This window comes from Nilaparvata lugens, chromosome 1, assembly GCF_014356525.2.
Source record: "Nilaparvata lugens isolate BPH chromosome 1, ASM1435652v1, whole genome shotgun sequence".
NCBI classification, from domain to species: domain Eukaryota; kingdom Metazoa; phylum Arthropoda; class Insecta; order Hemiptera; family Delphacidae; genus Nilaparvata; species Nilaparvata lugens.
In genome coordinates, this window is record NC_052504.1 from 89124547 (window position 1) to 89142441 (window position 17895).

Consider the following 17895-nt stretch of genomic DNA (forward strand, 5'->3'; position numbering starts at 1 on the left):
AGAAGTTTGTAAGTTGGCTGCGGGGAAGTCCTTGATCTTCGTCTCAGTGTTGTTTTGCCAATCCGACCGACCAGTAGACAACATGAGCGCCGGCCTCTTTGTTCTGTCTACATTACTCATCATATCTATACTTTTATATGAAACTACAGGTAAGAATTCAACTTTTTTCATTATCATTGTGAGTTTTTTCAGTGTTAATTATTATTTGCTCCTTTGAGTCTAATGTACTCTTTTACACTATTATATCTTCTATAGCGACATTTAATTGAGATTGAATAGCGTTTAAAAAAACGTTTATTGAATATGAATTTCTATACAAATTTAAATGAGACCGAGTCCCTGGAATGGAATAATAGGGAATTATTCCTGTAATATGCTACATATAAACTATATTTTTAATTTGTCGTACCTATATTGAGTCCTATATTTTAGTCCCTGGAATGGAATAATAGGGAATTACTCCTGTAATATGCTACATATCAACTATATTTTTCATCTGTCGTACCTATATATTGAAACAATTACCTATTGAATTTTGGAAGGAATGATGATGTTTGGAAGAATCGTCAATTGAAATTTAATTTTTAAGATGAATTTAACTATGGGGAAAAGAAGTCGAATAATGAAAAAACCTGAAAATTAAGGTAATTTCATTTGTGAAAGATACTCTATAATGTAGTTATTGGTTCATCGAAAAAATATTTTATTTTATTCATTTACATTGGCCGCGCCTTTTCTAAAACGAAGGTAGGTATGGGAATGACTCAATTATCAATACAAATTCAGAATCAATTTTTACAAGCGATCAAATATACAGAATCAAGTGAAACAAAATAATAGGCTATCGTAGAAAACATTCTCTATAAATTATAGTGAAGGGATTATTGTCACAAAATATATCACAAATTTCAATTAAAGTTTTCTTCCGGATTTCTTTTCTATTGAACTTGTATGCAATTATTCTGGGTAAGTCTTAATTAAATTAAGCTCTATGAAATTGAAAATAAATGTGTGACAGTAGTTAGACACTATTATTCTATCCCAAACATGATAATAAATATGTATTATGAGGAATCGGCTCATATTCTTCAATAGTCAAAACGTTGAATAGAAAACCAATCCTTGCTTTTTGGTCAAAATCTACATTTGTAGAATAAATCTACATGTGTAGAAAACAAATCTACATTCATTAAGATACTTAGGTGTGATTGATACAAAATAAGGTACATGATCAGGTAATGCTTGATCATTTTCTCACCCAAACCTTTCCTTACACATCAATGTGTCAGGCAATGTGGTCTATGCCTTGTCTGTCAATTAAAATTCTGTATCGTAAGCATACCTACTGCTTGAACCAATCGAAACAACTATTATAGTCAGAATATTTAAATGTCTTTTATTATTTACTTGCATGCTGTATTGTTCATACTTCATAGAAAGCGTTGATTGGCACTTAAAGACTGTCATTCATTGACTGATTTTCCTGAATCCTGACCTTCCAAAAACGTTTATTCAAATTCAATATCAAACTTTCACTAGCGACTTCAATAAATTTTGACAAATTGACTTTTCAAATCCATCAAATTCTGATAAGCATTAAGTCGCTGATCTCTCACCTCAAATTCTTTTTGACTTGTATCTCTTCCAATAATACTTTTTTTAATCTCTGAAAAATGTTTCAAATTTTTAAAATGTTCTCAATTAGGTGAATAATAGATAATTTACTATGAAATTATCCACAGGCAACCCCTCTGGCTGTGAAGAGTCTATCACAACTGTTTGGGGCCAGAATGTTTGCAAAGGTAGAATCATATTTGAAGATAATTTTGACAATTTAAACGTTTGGAAGTGGAAGCCCGAGGTGAAGATGGATGGTCTCGGGGTGAGTTTTTAGATTATTAAATTTAAAAAAATCCGGTATTACTCAAAATTGTTATTTTTTCAATTATTGAGAAATTATAATTACATAGACTAATGTTTTAATAGTATTAAATTAGATTTTATTCCAGTAGACAATTGACTGGATGTGACTGATGTGAACAGTATCAACTTTACTTCTAAAGAGTATACACTACCGTACTACAAAAATAACAGTCAATAATAATGTTTTCCAGATTACAAATTCAGCTTGAAAAGTTTGTCTAAACTATTAAAATTTCACATCATACGATATTTATAATACGATAATAATTCACATTATTATTAATTGAAAATTTGAATGTTTTTAACAGACTATAATTATTATTTTATATTAATAAGATACCTAGGTACTAATTAAAATTAGGTACTACTAAATATTAACCAATTATTAAATTACTAGTAAATCACTAAAATTACTAATATATTAATTATTTCTATATTTATGATGTAGGTACCCGTTTTGTAGTTGTACTATCTAAGATAAAATATTATTCTGTATTCATTACTGAGATAAAATATAGAATATTATATATTTTCTCTGGTACTACTCAAATCGTTTTGTGAATTATGCAATAATTGCTGATATTAATGCTGTCAATGAGTTTTTCCAAGGTATTCTGAGTAGATCTTTGCCCACACCTTTCTCTATCAGAGTTCCCAGTGTCGCTCTGGGCCGGCTAAACTCAGTCGGCGACTGGGGAGGGCCGTGGCAGGGGACGGGAGTCTTGGTGGGGCGTCCGTCAACCACCTTCGTTCGGGTAGGGGGTTGAAACAGGGTTTTGAGTGCTTTGGAGAAATGTTTCCCTCTTTTAGGAAAGAGGGCCGTGCTCGCACTGCCAAACAGGGTTGGTCGCGGGAAGAAGGGAACAGGAACCTTGCAGTGTTAGTCGTGAGAAAGGGCTTCGTGTCGGGACTAAGTCTTAGTCCTCGGGCACCGGGTGTCTTCCGGGGTCCGGGTTGGTTGCGGAGCTCTGGTAAAGGCTTTCCCTGGCCTTCCAAGAGGTCCTCTTCCGGTTCCGCACTGGTTTAGTGCGCTGCGGCGGCCCGCGCTCTGGACTTTCCTAAGTCCTACTTGCCGGGCACCAGCTGTCCTCCTGGGGTCCGGATCGGCCGCGGAGTTGCGGGAAAGGCTTTTCCTCACCTTCCCGGACGTCCTCTTGCGATCCCGCACTGGACTAGTGCGCTGCGGCGGCCAGTACTCTGGACTTTCCTCAGTCCTACTTGCCGGGCACCAGCTGTCCTCCTGGGGTCCGGATCGGCCGCGGAGTTGCGGGAAAGGCTTTTCCACACCTTCCCGGACGTCCTCTTGCGATCCCGCACTGGACTAGTGCGCTGCGGCGGCCAGCACTCTGGACTTTCCTAAGTCCTACTTGCCGGGCACCAGCTGTCCTCCTGGGGTCCGGATCGGCCGCGGAGTTGCGGGAAAGGCTTTTCCACACCTTCCCGGATGTCCTCTTGCGATCCCGCACTGGACTAGTGCGCTGAGGCGGCCAGCACTCTGGACTTTCCTAAGTCCTACTTGCCGGGCACCAGCTGTCCTCCTGGGGTCCGGATCGGCCGCGGAGTTGCGGGAAAGGCTTTTCCACACCTTCCCGGATGTCCTCTTGCGATCCCGCACTGGACTAGTGCGCTGAGGCGGCCAGCACTCTGGACTTTCCTAAGTCCTACTTGCCTCGATGTCCCACTGGTGGCCTACCAATGGGGAGTCAGGTTTCGACCAAACCTGACGTGTTGTCGTTGGTCGAAACTGGCAACCCGTCGTCTAAACAGGTTAAATGTCGTTCAACACTCGCCCAAACGAGTGTAGAGCAGTGGAGTTCACTGTGTGGGAGGCTAATCGACTTTAGCCTCAACACAACTCCCGGTCGCTGAAGAAATCGGAGTTCACTTAGTACAAGGCGTACTGTGACGTTGCTAGCTGCTCGCTGCTTCCTTCTCACCTCTCTCGACCGCTCGACTTGGCTCTCCGAACTCGACTGCCTCCTGCTGGCCTTTCTCGAGCCTCCCTCAGTGACCGAGAGGGAGGGGAGAGAGGATGCGCAGCATTGCTGAGCGGTAGGCCAGTGGCTGGCTTGAACGTTGACCCCTCAGATTCTATGAAAGATAGCCGAGCGTCGAATAAATGAGCCCTAAATTCAATTCCTTCTCTAGTTACGATATACATCGTGACACACTGTTCCTACTAAGGGAAGGGGGGAAAAGAGAGGGGGAATTGTTTGTCTTTTGACAGGTGTACTGGACAAGAAAGGACAATTGAATGTGCAAGGTTTGCAAACTCGTTCAACATAATTCCTCCTGTGCGCTCTGCTAAAATCAGCACTCAAGACTCGTTCAGTTTTCGGTACGGTATTGTGGAAATAAGGGCCAAACTATCCTCAGGAGACTGGCTTATACCACGTAAGGTTCTTGAAAAGTCATAAAAATATTGATAATTTTGTAAGGTTTTGAAAAATGTAGTTTGCCCAAAATACTCATCAGCGGATTATTAATTTTTTTTTTCATTTGCTGGACAGAAATATTTATTTGCAGTGCCAGAAATATTATTTTAATAAAGGATTAAAGGGAGTGGTTGAAGGAAAAGTCAATGTGTATTTGCCCATTTTCAAGGTTTTTTATACTGTACATTTGCTTGACTTCTACTTGACACAAAACGTTCAAATAAGAATACTGTAGGCTATTCATTGATTCATCAAGTGAAAAACAAATTTATACAAAATTCAGTAGAAAAAGTCAAAGTTCATTCAAGAGATAAGTAATTATTGTCCAAAAAATAGACAATTTTTAGGACAATATCTTTTTGTGCAGTTGAGAAGTTGATATTGTAGTAATTATTCATATTAAATAAAAAGACTAAGAAAGAGTTTATCAGAGATTGACAATGGTGTAACAACCGAAACCGGTCTTTCTAAATTTTAATAAAATCTATGGTTTTTGACAATTTTTTAGTCTTTTTATTAAATTACAATAATTACTTGTTCCTTGAATGAACTTTGTCTTCTTCTACTGAATATTGTATAAATTTGTTTTCTTCGCCTGATTAATCGTAAATAGCCTACAGTATTCTTATTTGATCGTTTTGAGTCAAGTAGAAGTCCAGAAAATGCACAGTATAAAAAACCTTGAAAATCGGCAAAAGCACATTGACTTTTCCTTTAACCACTCCCTAAATTTTTCTGGCACTGCAAATAACTATTCCTGTCCAGCAAATGAAAAGAAACTTGGAGATCTCCAAATAAACATAAAAATAGATAAATAGCTTTTATTTTTACACTTTAAAAACATTAGAAGTGCTGTGGGGGAAGCTAATTTAGTTCATTGGAGTGGCCGTAGTCGAGTGGATTAGATGCTGGCTTTGTAATCCAAAGGCCCGGGTTCGAATCCCAGCCCAGGCAAGATATTTTTCTCAGGCCACTCCCGTGTTTCGGATGGACACGTCAAGCGTCGGTCCCGGCTGCCTGAAAAGCAGTCGTTAGGTCATGTCAGAGGCCCTGAAATTGATCAGTTGCGACCTGAGAACTCTGACACCAGACCTGAGCCAGCCAGGTCACACGATATTATTATTATTAGTTCATAGCTAATACAAGCACAAAAATCTTTCACAATTGGGAGAGGACATTAGGCTAAGCCAAAACTGTCCTTCTCGAATTCTGATTAGGCTATAAGTTTCCAAAATCTAGGTGTTCACTTGTTGAAAAGTTGAAGTAAGTAGAGCGGCCCTCCTTCTCTTAACCTTAAGATAATAAAAATAGTGCAGTTGAGGGCGGTGGTGGGAGACGCCATTATGTAAATATTTTTTCCTACAGTTACGTTGAAAAGTGGCCATTGGTCGAAACTGGCAACCGTCGTCTAAACAGGTTAATGTCGTTCAACACTCGCCCAAACGAGTGTAGAGCAGTGGAGTTCACTGTGTGGGAGGCTAATCGACTTTAGCCTCAACACAACTCCCGGTCGCTGAAGAAATCGGAGTTCACTTAGTACAAGGCGTACTGTGACGTTGCTAGCTGCTCGCTGCTTCCTTCTCACCTCTCTCGACCGCTCGACTTGGCTCTCCGAACTCGACTGCCTCCTGCTGGCCTTTCTCGAGCCTCCCTCAGTGACCGAGAGGGAGGGGAGAGAGGATGCGCAGCATTGCTGAGCGGTAGGCCAGTGGCTGGCTTGAACGTTGACCCCTCAGATTCTATGAAAGATAGCCGAGCGTCGAATAAATGAGCCCTAAATTCAATTCCTTCTCTAGTTACGATATACATCGTGACACACTGTTCCTACTAAGGGAAGGGGGGAAAAGAGAGGGGGAGGAGAGGGGGGGTGAGGATGGAAGGGGTAAACGGCAGACAGAATGTCCCAAATGCCTGAGTACATTCTGCCGCCTCTCTGCCGTCAACATAGACCGAACACAAACTGGGCGCCAGGTTGGCTCCTCGCCAACCGGTGGTGATGCGTCGGCACCATCCGAAGAAATGAGCAAGCTACCCGGCCAGATCCTAGGCCTAGCTTCAGAGAAGATCTTGAAGATCTGCGCCGTGCTTTCGCACTGCGTTGAGACGCCGTGTTCGCACACTGCAAGAGACCGCCGTGCTTCCGCACTGCGATGGGGGACGCCGTGCTTTCGCACTGCAAGAAGCGCCGTGCTTTCGCACTGCAAAGGACCGCCGTGCTTCCGCACTGCAATGAGGGACGCCGTGTTTGCACACTGCAAGAGGCCGCCGTGCTTCCGCACTGCGATGGGGGACGCCGTGCTTTCGCACTGCAAGAAGCGCCGTGCTTTCGCACTGCAAAGGACCGCCGTGCTTCCGCACTGCAATGGGGGACGCCGTGTTTGCACACTGCAAGAGACCGCCGTGCTTCCGCACTGCGATGGGGGACGCCGTGCTTTCGCACTGCAAGAAGCGCCGTGCTTTCGCACTGCAAAAATAAGGACGCAGTGCTTTCGCACTGCAAAGGACCGCCGTGCTTCCGCACTGCGATGGGGGACGCCGTGCTTTCGCACTGCAAGAAGCGCCGTGCTTTCGCACTGCAAAAATAAGGACGCAGTGCTTTCGCACTGCCGAGTAGCCGTGATTCCGCACTGCCCAGGACGCCGTGCTTCCGCACTGCAATGAGTCGCGGTGCTCTCGCACTGCCAGGAGGGGCGGGTAACACAAAAAACGAGGTGAACAACACCTCAGACAGGTTCTGAGAACCTAAGTAGCATTGCAAGGGAAACGCCGTGCTTCCGCACTGCAATGAGTCGCCGTGCTCTCGCACTGCAAAAATAAGGACGCGGTGCTTTCGCACTGCCGAGTAGCCGTGATTCCGCACTGCCCAGGACGCCGTGCTTCCGCACTGCAGGTGAGAGCGCCGTGCTTTTGCACTGCCGGGGAGCGCCGTGTCACACTTGCAGGACACTGCCTGGAAGTGTCGTGCTTCGCACTGTACATAAATGGACGCCGTGCTTTCGCACTGCCGAGTCGCCGTGTTTTCACACTGCAAAAGGACGCCGTGCTTTCGCACTGCAGGTAAGAGTCGCGGTGCTCTCGCACTGCCAGGAGGGACAACACAGGGCACACAAAACACACAAAAAACACAAAAACACAAAAAACACAGAAACACAAAAACACAAAAACACACAAACACAGAAACAAATCGCCGGGCTTTCGCCCTGCAGGCCGTGCTTGCGCACTGCGTGCCGTGTTTTCACACTGCCGCGGTGTTCCCACACCGCGAAGGTGTGCGTCCGCGTAATGACAATCCAGACACTCACTGACCGATGTGTCATGCTTGCGCACGACGTTCGGACGAGCTCGCAATCTGGCTGCAGTGTTCCCACACTGCCCTGGTCAAGCTCGCACACTACCTTTGCCGGGCTTTCGCCCTGCGGGCCGGGCTTTCGCCCTGCATGGCCGTGTTTTCACACTGCCTTGCTTCGCCGTGCTTGCGCACTGCATGTGCCGGGCTTTCGCCCTGCATGGCCATGTTTTCACACTGCCTTGCTTCGCCATGCTTGCGCACTGCATGTGCCGGGCTTTCGCCCTGCATGGCCGTGTTTGCACACTGCCGAGGACGCCGTGCTTCCGCACTGCTTGTGCCGGGCTTTCGCCCTGCATGGCCGTGTTCTCACACTGCCTTGCTTCGCCGTGCTTGCGCACTGCATGTGCCGGGCTTTCGCCCTGCATGGCCGTGTTTTCACACTGCCTTGCTTCGCCGTGCTTGCGCACTGCATGTGCCGGGCTTTCGCCCTGCATGGCCGTGTTTTCACACTGCCTTGCTTCGCCGTGCTTGCGCACTGCATGTGCCGGGCTTTCGCCCTGCATGGCCGTGTTTTCACACTGCCTTGCTTTGCCGTGCTTGCGCACTGCATGTGCCGGGCTTTCGCCCTGCATGGCCGTGCTCTCGCACTGCCTCACTTCCAGCATCAGACAGCTGGGATGAATCTCTAACACGACCAGGAACTCGTCGAGGTCTCAGCAATAGTCAGCTGAGATACAGCTCCAATAATACCAGGAGCTCGTCGAGGAAGTAGACTCAAGTTGCAGTCCCCATCCTCAAGAAGAAACGTGATACACAACAATGTATCACTTCACAGAAGGCAGAAGTCGATAGAGGTGAATTGGAGTCCAGGAAAATTGCCAAGTGTCAGAGTGATGGATACCCTCAGTTAGTTCAGTGTATCAGCAACTTATTGTTCACAATAAAATATGAGAGATGATAATATGAGGTAGAATACTGAATTATATGGTTGACATGAAGCCACTAGTTATGATGTTACACCACATATTTCGATTTTATATCACAATTAAATGTGGCCGAAATAATAATTCATCTTCGATCTGGAATGAGGATTACAGCCTTCTCACTATATCACCATAATAGAATCGGAACTATAAATTTCAACTCAATATTCCACTTCTCACTGTTCATTCATTCATTCATTCATTTATTTATCGTCACATTACATCAATTTTTGAGTAACACTCATTTGACTGGTGACATGTCAATACTAGAACAAAATTATATCTAAAAGACTTAGTTCTAACTTCTTAAAAGTAAAATAAATAAATACACTCTATGATGTATCTCATCAAATTCACATGGAAATGAAAGTCACAAAAGTTAAGTTACACTCTACAGCCCCTTTTCACAAATTAAAATTCGGCAGCAGAGTATAGGGCTTTCTCTACTAGCATTTTTCTGACTGTTAGTTTGAATTTGTTTATTGAATCTAGATTTCTGATGGCTGCAGGTAATTTATTAAAATAACGTATTCCAGAGTAGAATGGAGTTTTTTCTAGAGCTGTGTGTCTATGTACTGGAAAAGCAATGAGACTACTATTGCGTGTATTATACCCGTGATTATCTGTGCAAAATTGAAATTTATCTAATTCTGTTTAACAAAAACCAACAACTGATAGATATAAATAGATGGTAGCGTTAGAATGTTTAGGTTTTTGAAGAATGCTTTGCAAGAATCTCTTGATCTCATCCACAAATGACTCTTATTATTTTTTTCTGGATTATAAAAATTTTACCGCTATCAACAGAATTTCCCCAGAAAATGGTTCCATAGCTTAGATATGAGTAGACATATGCGTAGTAGACGGCCAATAGGGTGCTTTTGTCTAGTGAGTGAGAGAGGGTGAGAATTACAAAAAAAGCTTGATTTAGTTTTTTTGCAAGGACCTGAATATGCTCCTTCCAAGTAAAACTCTGATCTATTATAAGTCCCAGGAATTTTGTTGAATAGGACACTTCAACACTGTCTTCAATTATTGGAAGATGTACTCTGTTCACTGCTGTTTGATTACGAGCAGAGCTAAATTGAATAAGATGGCTTTTATTATAGTTTAATGATAGACCGTTTGCTTCAAACGTTCATTTCTATAATGAAATCAATCACATGATTTACTTATGCAAAGTAACCATCCATTGGATGTAAATGACAGTGTGTTTATTATAACAGATAACATCTGCTAATTAATTCACAATCAGTGAACATTTATTGCTCAATCTCTCCTTCTCACTTCAAAACTTATTTCACCCCGAAATAAATCTTGATTTACTTTTTCAAAGTAATTATTCACACAAGGCGTGTATAATGACACAACAGCTGTTAATTAATTCATACTCTGGAAGTATTGATTTTCCGAAAAATAATCACAACAATCAGCACAATTAGTAATAATTGAATGAATCAATACACCGTCAATAATAACTCATGATGGTAGGCTGAGTAAGAATGAGATTCACCCTCGAGACGTGATCTAATTCCAACTAACAGAGCACGATCTAACACAGACTGACTCAATAGCAGTAAAATATCTGGAAAAACTAGAATTCACATGAATTCTGTTTTATAAATTGTTATTGAAAAGGAGAAGTAATTCTCTACAGACTAGAAGCTTGGCGATAGCAGTTAGCCAGTTAAGATAATGTTTATCTTATCTGTACAGCACAGCACAAATAACTTTTCCATCCAACATAGAATTAATTCGAATTGAAATAATAATTATTTTATTCCAATTTATAGTAAGTCCTCCGACTTTATTCTCAAGTGAAATATTAGAAAATTTTAATCATAATCTGAAGCGACTCACAATCAAACGCAATTTATTCATTCCACATGAATAATTAATTGCAACGTAATTCACTTTTATCCCACAGTATAATAACGTCTGTTAATTAACTGCATCGTAACACTTTACACGGATTAAAGCAATTACCACCAGCTTCATTAAATGATTTCAATTATTATTATAACCATTACCTCATGGTTAAAATATTATTCGGATCATACTGATCTATAATATTTTCTAATATTCTCTATCCACTCATTTCGCCATCAACTATCTATGGCAAGTAGAAAACAAGCTACTGCAAGTTTTGTTTGTTAACCCGTACTTGGTTACAACAATATTGGTAATATACACCGGTCAAGAAGATTAGTCTAGTTGGAATCGACTTTAGCTGTTATTAACTAGTCATAGACAGTAGAAAATTTTCTTGATTACCCATGCTTGGTCACATCATAATATATTTCAAACTGAAATTATTGAGATTGCCATCAGATCAAAAGAAACGCATTAATTCGACAATAATAATTTTTTCCATCTAATTCAGCCAGTGCATATGACTGATTATAATAATTAAACTGTAATGGTTGAGTTGCCATTTAGTTTAAGTAGGACTCTATTTTATAGGAAAAATAAAACGGAATATGCTTTTTCCTCCTCTCTCTTTCAATATATCATTGACAAATTTCTTTCAACAACAATAAAATGTCAGTCTTTTAATATTCTCATTATTTTCGGAATCGTGCTAATGCTATTAATTTTCAAAATTCGGCTAATAAATTCGTGCTAATAATTCTGAATTAATTTTCTTCAATTTCAATGTAATTTTGTCTTTGATAACAAAATTTAATTTCCTCATTTTAAATGGGATAATTTATGAATCAAAAATAGCTCTAAAGCTGTGATATGATTGAACTTCTATGATATTCACCCCTTCTCGCCTCTTACCTCCTTATTGCGGCGCGTGACACCTCTCTGGTATCCCATCCTCCGGATAGGCAGCGACCCTCTATAGCCTCGCTCGGCCTCCTGCTGTCCATCCGCTCGAATTCCGTCCACCTTTTCCGCAACTGCTCCATCACCATCCTCTTCCTCATCCTCGGGCAGGTGTGGCTGGAGCTTGGTGCCCTTCTCGTGCACAGTAACCCTCTTACCGTCACCCAACATTTCCTCGACCTCATATGGGCCAGAAAATTCCGGTGCTAACTTCGTGACAAGCTGGTTAGCACCCGAGGACAGGTGACACTCCTTCCTGTAGACTAGCTGTCCAGGGTTCACCTTCCTTGTCCTCTTTTTCCAATTATAATACCGGTTGGCATTATAATTCTGGTCTCCAAGATCTGAAACTACTTTGAGTGTAGTTTCCAGCACCGGCAGTCTTCTAGACTGCACTACTTGACGATTATCTCCAGCTCCTTGCTGAAAATTATCCTCCTTCTTCCGCCTCCGGTACCGCTTTTCCGGACAGTTGAACCTCCAGTGCCCAGCTCGTTTACAGTGCCAGCAAATGAACTTTCCACGGGCTGGAGAAATTTTCTGAGAAAGAAATTCCTCTTTTCCAGTCTTCCACACGGCTCCTACGTGTTTCTGGACTTGAGGAAATTTCTTCTTCTCCTGCTTCTTCACAGGAATAATTACAGGTGGCTTCCTCGACCTCCATATGGCAGGCTGGGTTTTAACAGTAGCCAGCCTCGAGTTGATAGCTCCTTTTCCCACTTTTGGAGTGGAAATATCGTCTCCAATGTGCTTTTTGACGAGATGAGGATCCCATTCCACTGACCGGGAATAGGGGTCTATTTTCACCCGGTGCTCACGGAGAAACTCCATACCAAGCAGAATATCTGAAGAAAGCCCATCCATTATTGTGAGTGTTGTTGATAGGGATATTCTGCCGATTTTCAGGTTGGTTATAACACCACCTCGCAGTCGTGCAGCCGCTCCGTTAGCCATAACAGCGCCGCGCTGCACAGGCTCTCGTTCCACTGCTTCCAAACTATTAAAAGCTTTAGAGCTAATATAGTTGGACTCTGCTCCTGTGTCGAGAAGAGCACTATACTGTCTGCTTCCTATTTCCACTGTAGTGAAAAGACGGTTGTCATCCTGGAGCTCTGGCTCCAGCTGGATTTGAAGCCTTGTTTTAACCCCAGCTGTTTTATCAGAAGTCTTCTTCTGCTCTCTCTCACAGGAACAATTTGGTCGTGGCTTCCCGCACTTTGAGCAGAGTGAAACCTCCGGACACTCTGATCTCCAGTGTCCCACCTTTTTGCACTGCCAACACACGGGGCCTTCTGGAGGTTGTTCACTCCGACGCTGTGTAGTAGTAGTCTCCTGTCGAGGCTTGGTCTGCTTCCTCACCTCCTCCTGCTTCACTGCTCGTTGTCTCTGTTGAGCACTCTTCTCCTCGAATTTAATTCGTTCATATTGCCTCGCTAAGTGTAGCAAGTCGTCGGTGGTGTACACTTCAGCCTCCCTGATGTAGAGCTTGTAGCGTGGTAAAAGATTTTTGTACAATCTCTGTACCTGGCTACTCTCTGAAAACCACCTCTTCTCCTCATCAGCGTTAGCAGCTCCTCAACATAGTCGTCTATGAGCTCGCCTTCTTTCTGCCGCCTGTCGAGAATTTCATTCTCAAGATCCTCCACATAAGTAGGTGGATAGTAACGAGACCGAAAGTCTCTCAGGAAATCGTCCCAGTGTCTCCACTGTTCTCTCCTATTCCTCATCCATAAGGAACATTTCCCCGCTAACATTTCAGGTAGCGCTGGAAATAACTGTCTGCCAGACAAGCCATATGCTTGTTGCAGCTCCTCGAGCCGCTCCATAAAACTTGGAGCATCTCCACTCCCATCATATGAGAGCCGCCACCCTCGAACCTTGTCACACACGGCACCCGGGTCCATACAGGATGTAGCAGGCACCGCTGGACTGGTAGGTGACCTCAACACATGCCTAGGCATGTTATCATGCCTCTCCGGCATCTCCGGCCTCACCAGTGCAGGCTCTGCCTCCTCGCTAACTGGTGCTGGCCTTCGCGCTCTTCGACGAAGCGCCTCCTCCCCATTATCCAGAATGGGGGAGCATCGCAACAATCCGCTGTCGTTGCTCCAGTAGAGCCCTCCTCAGGCTCGTATTTGTGCCATCTGTCAGCACTGAGTCGAGTATTAGATCAATCAAGCCCTGATCGTGCACTCTGTACACCCAGGAGTTGCTGGAGTCTCCATCAAACTCTGGAGACGTCTCCTTGGGTATTTCTTCCAGTCTGGAACATGCAGTGGCCTCCGCGACTGGTGGCCACAAAGCTGCAGCTCCTTCCTCTTCCTGACCTGTGCCAGCTCCGCCACCGATCCTGTTTAGACCGGCGGCCTCCACCATTGTCCTCCGGTGGTTTTCGACAAGAGCTCTCCTGAGCTCTGCCATGGTACCTGTTGTAGGTAGCCCTGCTGATGCTGCTAGATCCAATGCTTCATTCCGGTGGAGTTTGTAAATCCAGAACACTCCTGGATCGCTGTTATCCTCTCGCGCCTCCTGGTCTTCTCCGGCGCGATTACATTTCTCTTCTGCACTCATTGCTGCTTTACTTCTCCTGCCTTGGGCCCCACGTTCGTGTGCCAATCTTCTGAGTAGATCTTTGCCCACACCTTTCTCTATCAGAGTTCCCAGTGTCGCTCTGGGCCGGCTAAACTCAGTCGGCGACTGGGGAGGGCCGTGGCAGGGGACGGGAGTCTTGGTGGGGCGTCCGTCAACCACCTTCGTTCGGGTAGGGGGTTGAAACAGGGTTTTGAGTGCTTTGGAGAAATGTTTCCCTCTTTTAGGAAAGAGGGGCCGTGCTCGCACTGCCAAACAGGGTTGGTCGCGGGAAGAAGGGAACAGGAACCTTGCAGTGTTAGTTGTGAGAAAGGGCTTCGTGTCGGGACTAAGTCTTAGTCCTCGGGCACCGGGTGTCTTCCCGGGGTCCGGGTTGGTTGCGGAGCTCTGGTAAAGGCTTTCCCTGGCCTTCCAAGAGGTCCTCTTCCGGTTCCGCACTGGTTTAGTGCGCTGCGGCGGCCCGCGCTCTGGACTTTCCTAAGTCCTACTTGCCGGGCACCAGCTGTCCTCCTGGGGTCCGGATCGGCCGCGGAGTTGCGGGAAAGGCTTTTCCTCACCTTCCCGGACGTCCTCTTGCGATCCCGCACTGGACTAGTGCGCTGCGGCGGCCAGTACTCTGGACTTTCCTCAGTCCTACTTGCCGGCACCAGCTGTCCTCCTGGGGTCCGGATCGGCCGCGGAGTTGCGGAAAGGCTTTTCCACACCTTCCCGGACGTCCTCTTGCGATCCCGCACTGGACTAGTGCGCTGCGGCGGCCAGCACTCTGGACTTTCCTAAGTCCTACTTGCCGGGCACCAGCTGTCCTCCTGGGGTCCGGATCGGCCGCGGAGTTGCGGGAAAGGCTTTTCCACACCTTCCCAGATGTCCTTTCTCGCCTCGATGTCCCACTGGTGGCCTACCAATGGGGAGTCAGGTTTCGACCAAACCTGACGTGTTGTCGTTGGTCGAAACTGGCAACCCGTCGTCTAAACAGGTTAAATGTCGTTCAACACTCGCCCAAACGAGTGTAGAGCAGTGGAGTTCACTGTGTGGGAGGCTAATCGACTTTAGCCTCAACACAACTCCCGGTCGCTGAAGAAATCGGAGTTCACTTAGTACAAGGCGTACTGTGACGTTGCTAGCTGCTCGCTGCTTCCTTCTCACCTCTCTCGACCGCTCGACTTGGCTCTCCGAACTCGACTGCCTCCTGCTGGCCTTTCTCGAGCCTCCCTCAGTGACCGAGAGGGAGGGGAGAGAGGATGCGCAGCATTGCTGAGCGGTAGGCCAGTGGCTGGCTTGAACGTTGACCCCTCAGATTCTATGAAAGATAGCCGAGCGTCGAATAAATGAGCCCTAAATTCAATTCCTTTCTCTAGTTACGATATACATCGTGACAGTATATTAAAGAATCAATCTTAAAATTCCAGGAGGATCAATTTGTTATATTCGACAAACAACCACAAAATTTGTTTGTACGAGAAGGAAGACTATTCATTGTTCCAGAAGTTTTGGATGAGAGGACAGTTACTAGGGGCCAGATGGTTCTAAAAGAGTAAGTTTCTACTCTTGCAATTTCCACCTACAATTTTACCTATTTGTAATTTTATTGGCAGTTACAAACTGGAATAACTAATTACTAACAAATTAACCAAACTATTTGTGAAAAATATATTATATATAAAAATTATATATCGGCAGGGACAAATTTAAATACCTACTGTACGTAATTAATTAACTATCGGCAGAAACAAATCCAAATAACTCAATGACAACTATTTCAATCCGAATTTAATTTTAAAAAACAATGTATTTTTTAATCCGAATTAAATAAAAACATATAGCGTTTTAATTTTATTCCACTAAATCATTTATAATATTTGTAATTGTTTGTCTTTTGACAGGTGTACTGGACAAGAAAGGACAATTGAATGTACAAGGTTTGCAAACTCGTTCAACATAATTCCTCCTGTGCGCTCTGCTAAAATCAGCACTCAAGACTCGTTCAGTTTTCGGTACGGTATTGTGGAAATAAGGGCCAAACTATCCTCAGGAGACTGGCTTATACCACGTAAGGTTCTTGAAAAATCATAAAAATATTGATAATTTGTGGGGTTTTGAAAAATTTAGTTTGTCCAAAATATTCATCAGTGTTCGAAATATATTAGGCTATGTATCAGGGTGGAGGGTTGCTGAAGGGGAAGTTTATGTGTATTTGCAGATTATTAAATTATTTTTTCATTTGGTTGACAGAAATATTTATTTGTAGAGTCAGAAATATTTAATAAAGGATTGAGCAGGAGTGGTTGAAGGAAAAGTCAATGTGTATTTGCCCATTTTCAAGGTTTTTTTTACTGTACATTTTCTTGACTTCTACTTGACACAAAATATTCAAATAAGAATACTGTAGGCTATTTATTGATTCATTAGGTGAAAAAACAAATTTATAAATTATTCAGTAGAAAAAGTCAAAGTTCATTCAAGAAATAAGTAATTATTGTCCAAAAAATAGACAATTTTTAGGACAATATCTTTTTGTACAGTTGAGAAGTTGATATTGTAGTAATTATTGATATTAAATAAAAAGGCTAAGAAAGAGTTTATCGAAGATTGACAATGGTGTAACAACCGAAACCGGTCTTTCTAAATTTTAATAAAATCTATGGTTTTTGACAATTTTTTAGTCTTTTTATTAAATTACAATAATTACTTGTTCCTTGAATGAACTTTGTCTTCTTCTACTGAATATTGTATAAATTTTTTTCTTCGCCTGATTAATCAGTAAATAGCCTACAGTATTCTCATTTGAATGTATTGAGTCAAGTAGAAGTCCAGAAAATGCACAGTATAAAAAACCTTGAAAATCGGCAAATACACATTGCCGTTTTCTTCAACCACTCCCCCTCAATCCTTTATTAAATTTTTCTAGCACTGCAAATATATATTTCTGTCCAGCAAATGAAAAGAAACTTGAAAATCTGCAAATAAACATAAAAATAGAGAAAAAGCTTTCATTTTTACACTTTAAAAACATTACAAGTGTTGTGGGAGAAGCTAATTTAGTTCATTGGAGTGGCCGTAGTCGAGTGGATTAGATGCTGGCTTTGTAATCCAAAGGCCCGGGTTCGAATCCCAGCCCAGGCAAGATATTTTTCTCAGGCCACTCCCGTGTTTCGGATGGACACGTCAAGCGTCGGTCCCGGCTGCCTGAAAAGCAGTCGTTAGGTCATGTCAGAGGCCCTGAAATTGATCAGTTGCGACCTGAGAACTCTGACACCAGACCTGAGCCAGCCAGGTCACACGATATTATTAGTTCATAGCTAATACAAGCACAAAAATCTTTCACAATTGGGAGAGGACATTAGGCTAAGCCAAAACTGTCTTTTTCGGATTTTGATTAGGCTATAAGTTTCCAAAATATAGGTGTTCACTTGTTGAAAAGTTGAAGTAAGGAGAGCGGCCCTCCTTCTCTTAACCTTAAGATAATAAAAATAGTAATATCTATGAGTGCAGTTGAGGGCGGTGGTGGGAGACGTCATTATGTTAATATTTTTTCCTACAGTTACGTTGAAAAGTGTCCATTGCTGCACTGATTACAGAACGCAAAGAATCACTTTTCCGCTCTAGTGCGGGAAAAATTTTTCTGCACTCCAGATTTGCAACATGGCAACGCAAAATACTTAGTAGGTTATATGGAGCAACAGTGCAGCAAAATCCAAATGAAGTTGGTAACAGTGACTGGGCTGCTATAGTGAGCAGAAGTGCAACGAAGCACAACGCGCTAATTATTATCAATTATATATTATAACCAAGGACAACGAGGACTTTAGGATTTTAGGATTAAGGTTTTTATCATAATAAAATTACA

At 43.2% G+C, this 17895-nt stretch overlaps 1 protein-coding gene across 1 annotated transcript in view; it reads left to right on the forward strand.

Annotated features, from left to right (window-relative positions):
• Positions 1 to 17895, forward strand: part of LOC111054907 (beta-1,3-glucan-binding protein) — a 21636-nt gene continuing 3741 nt past the window's right edge. The window contains exons 1-4 of the mRNA XM_039419547.1: positions 1 to 149; positions 1743 to 1882; positions 15458 to 15582; positions 15932 to 16098. Of these exons, the coding sequence (XP_039275481.1) occupies positions 83 to 149; positions 1743 to 1882; positions 15458 to 15582; positions 15932 to 16098 (499 nt within the window). The 5' untranslated portion in view covers positions 1 to 82. The remainder of the gene's footprint in view (positions 150 to 1742; positions 1883 to 15457; positions 15583 to 15931; positions 16099 to 17895) is intronic.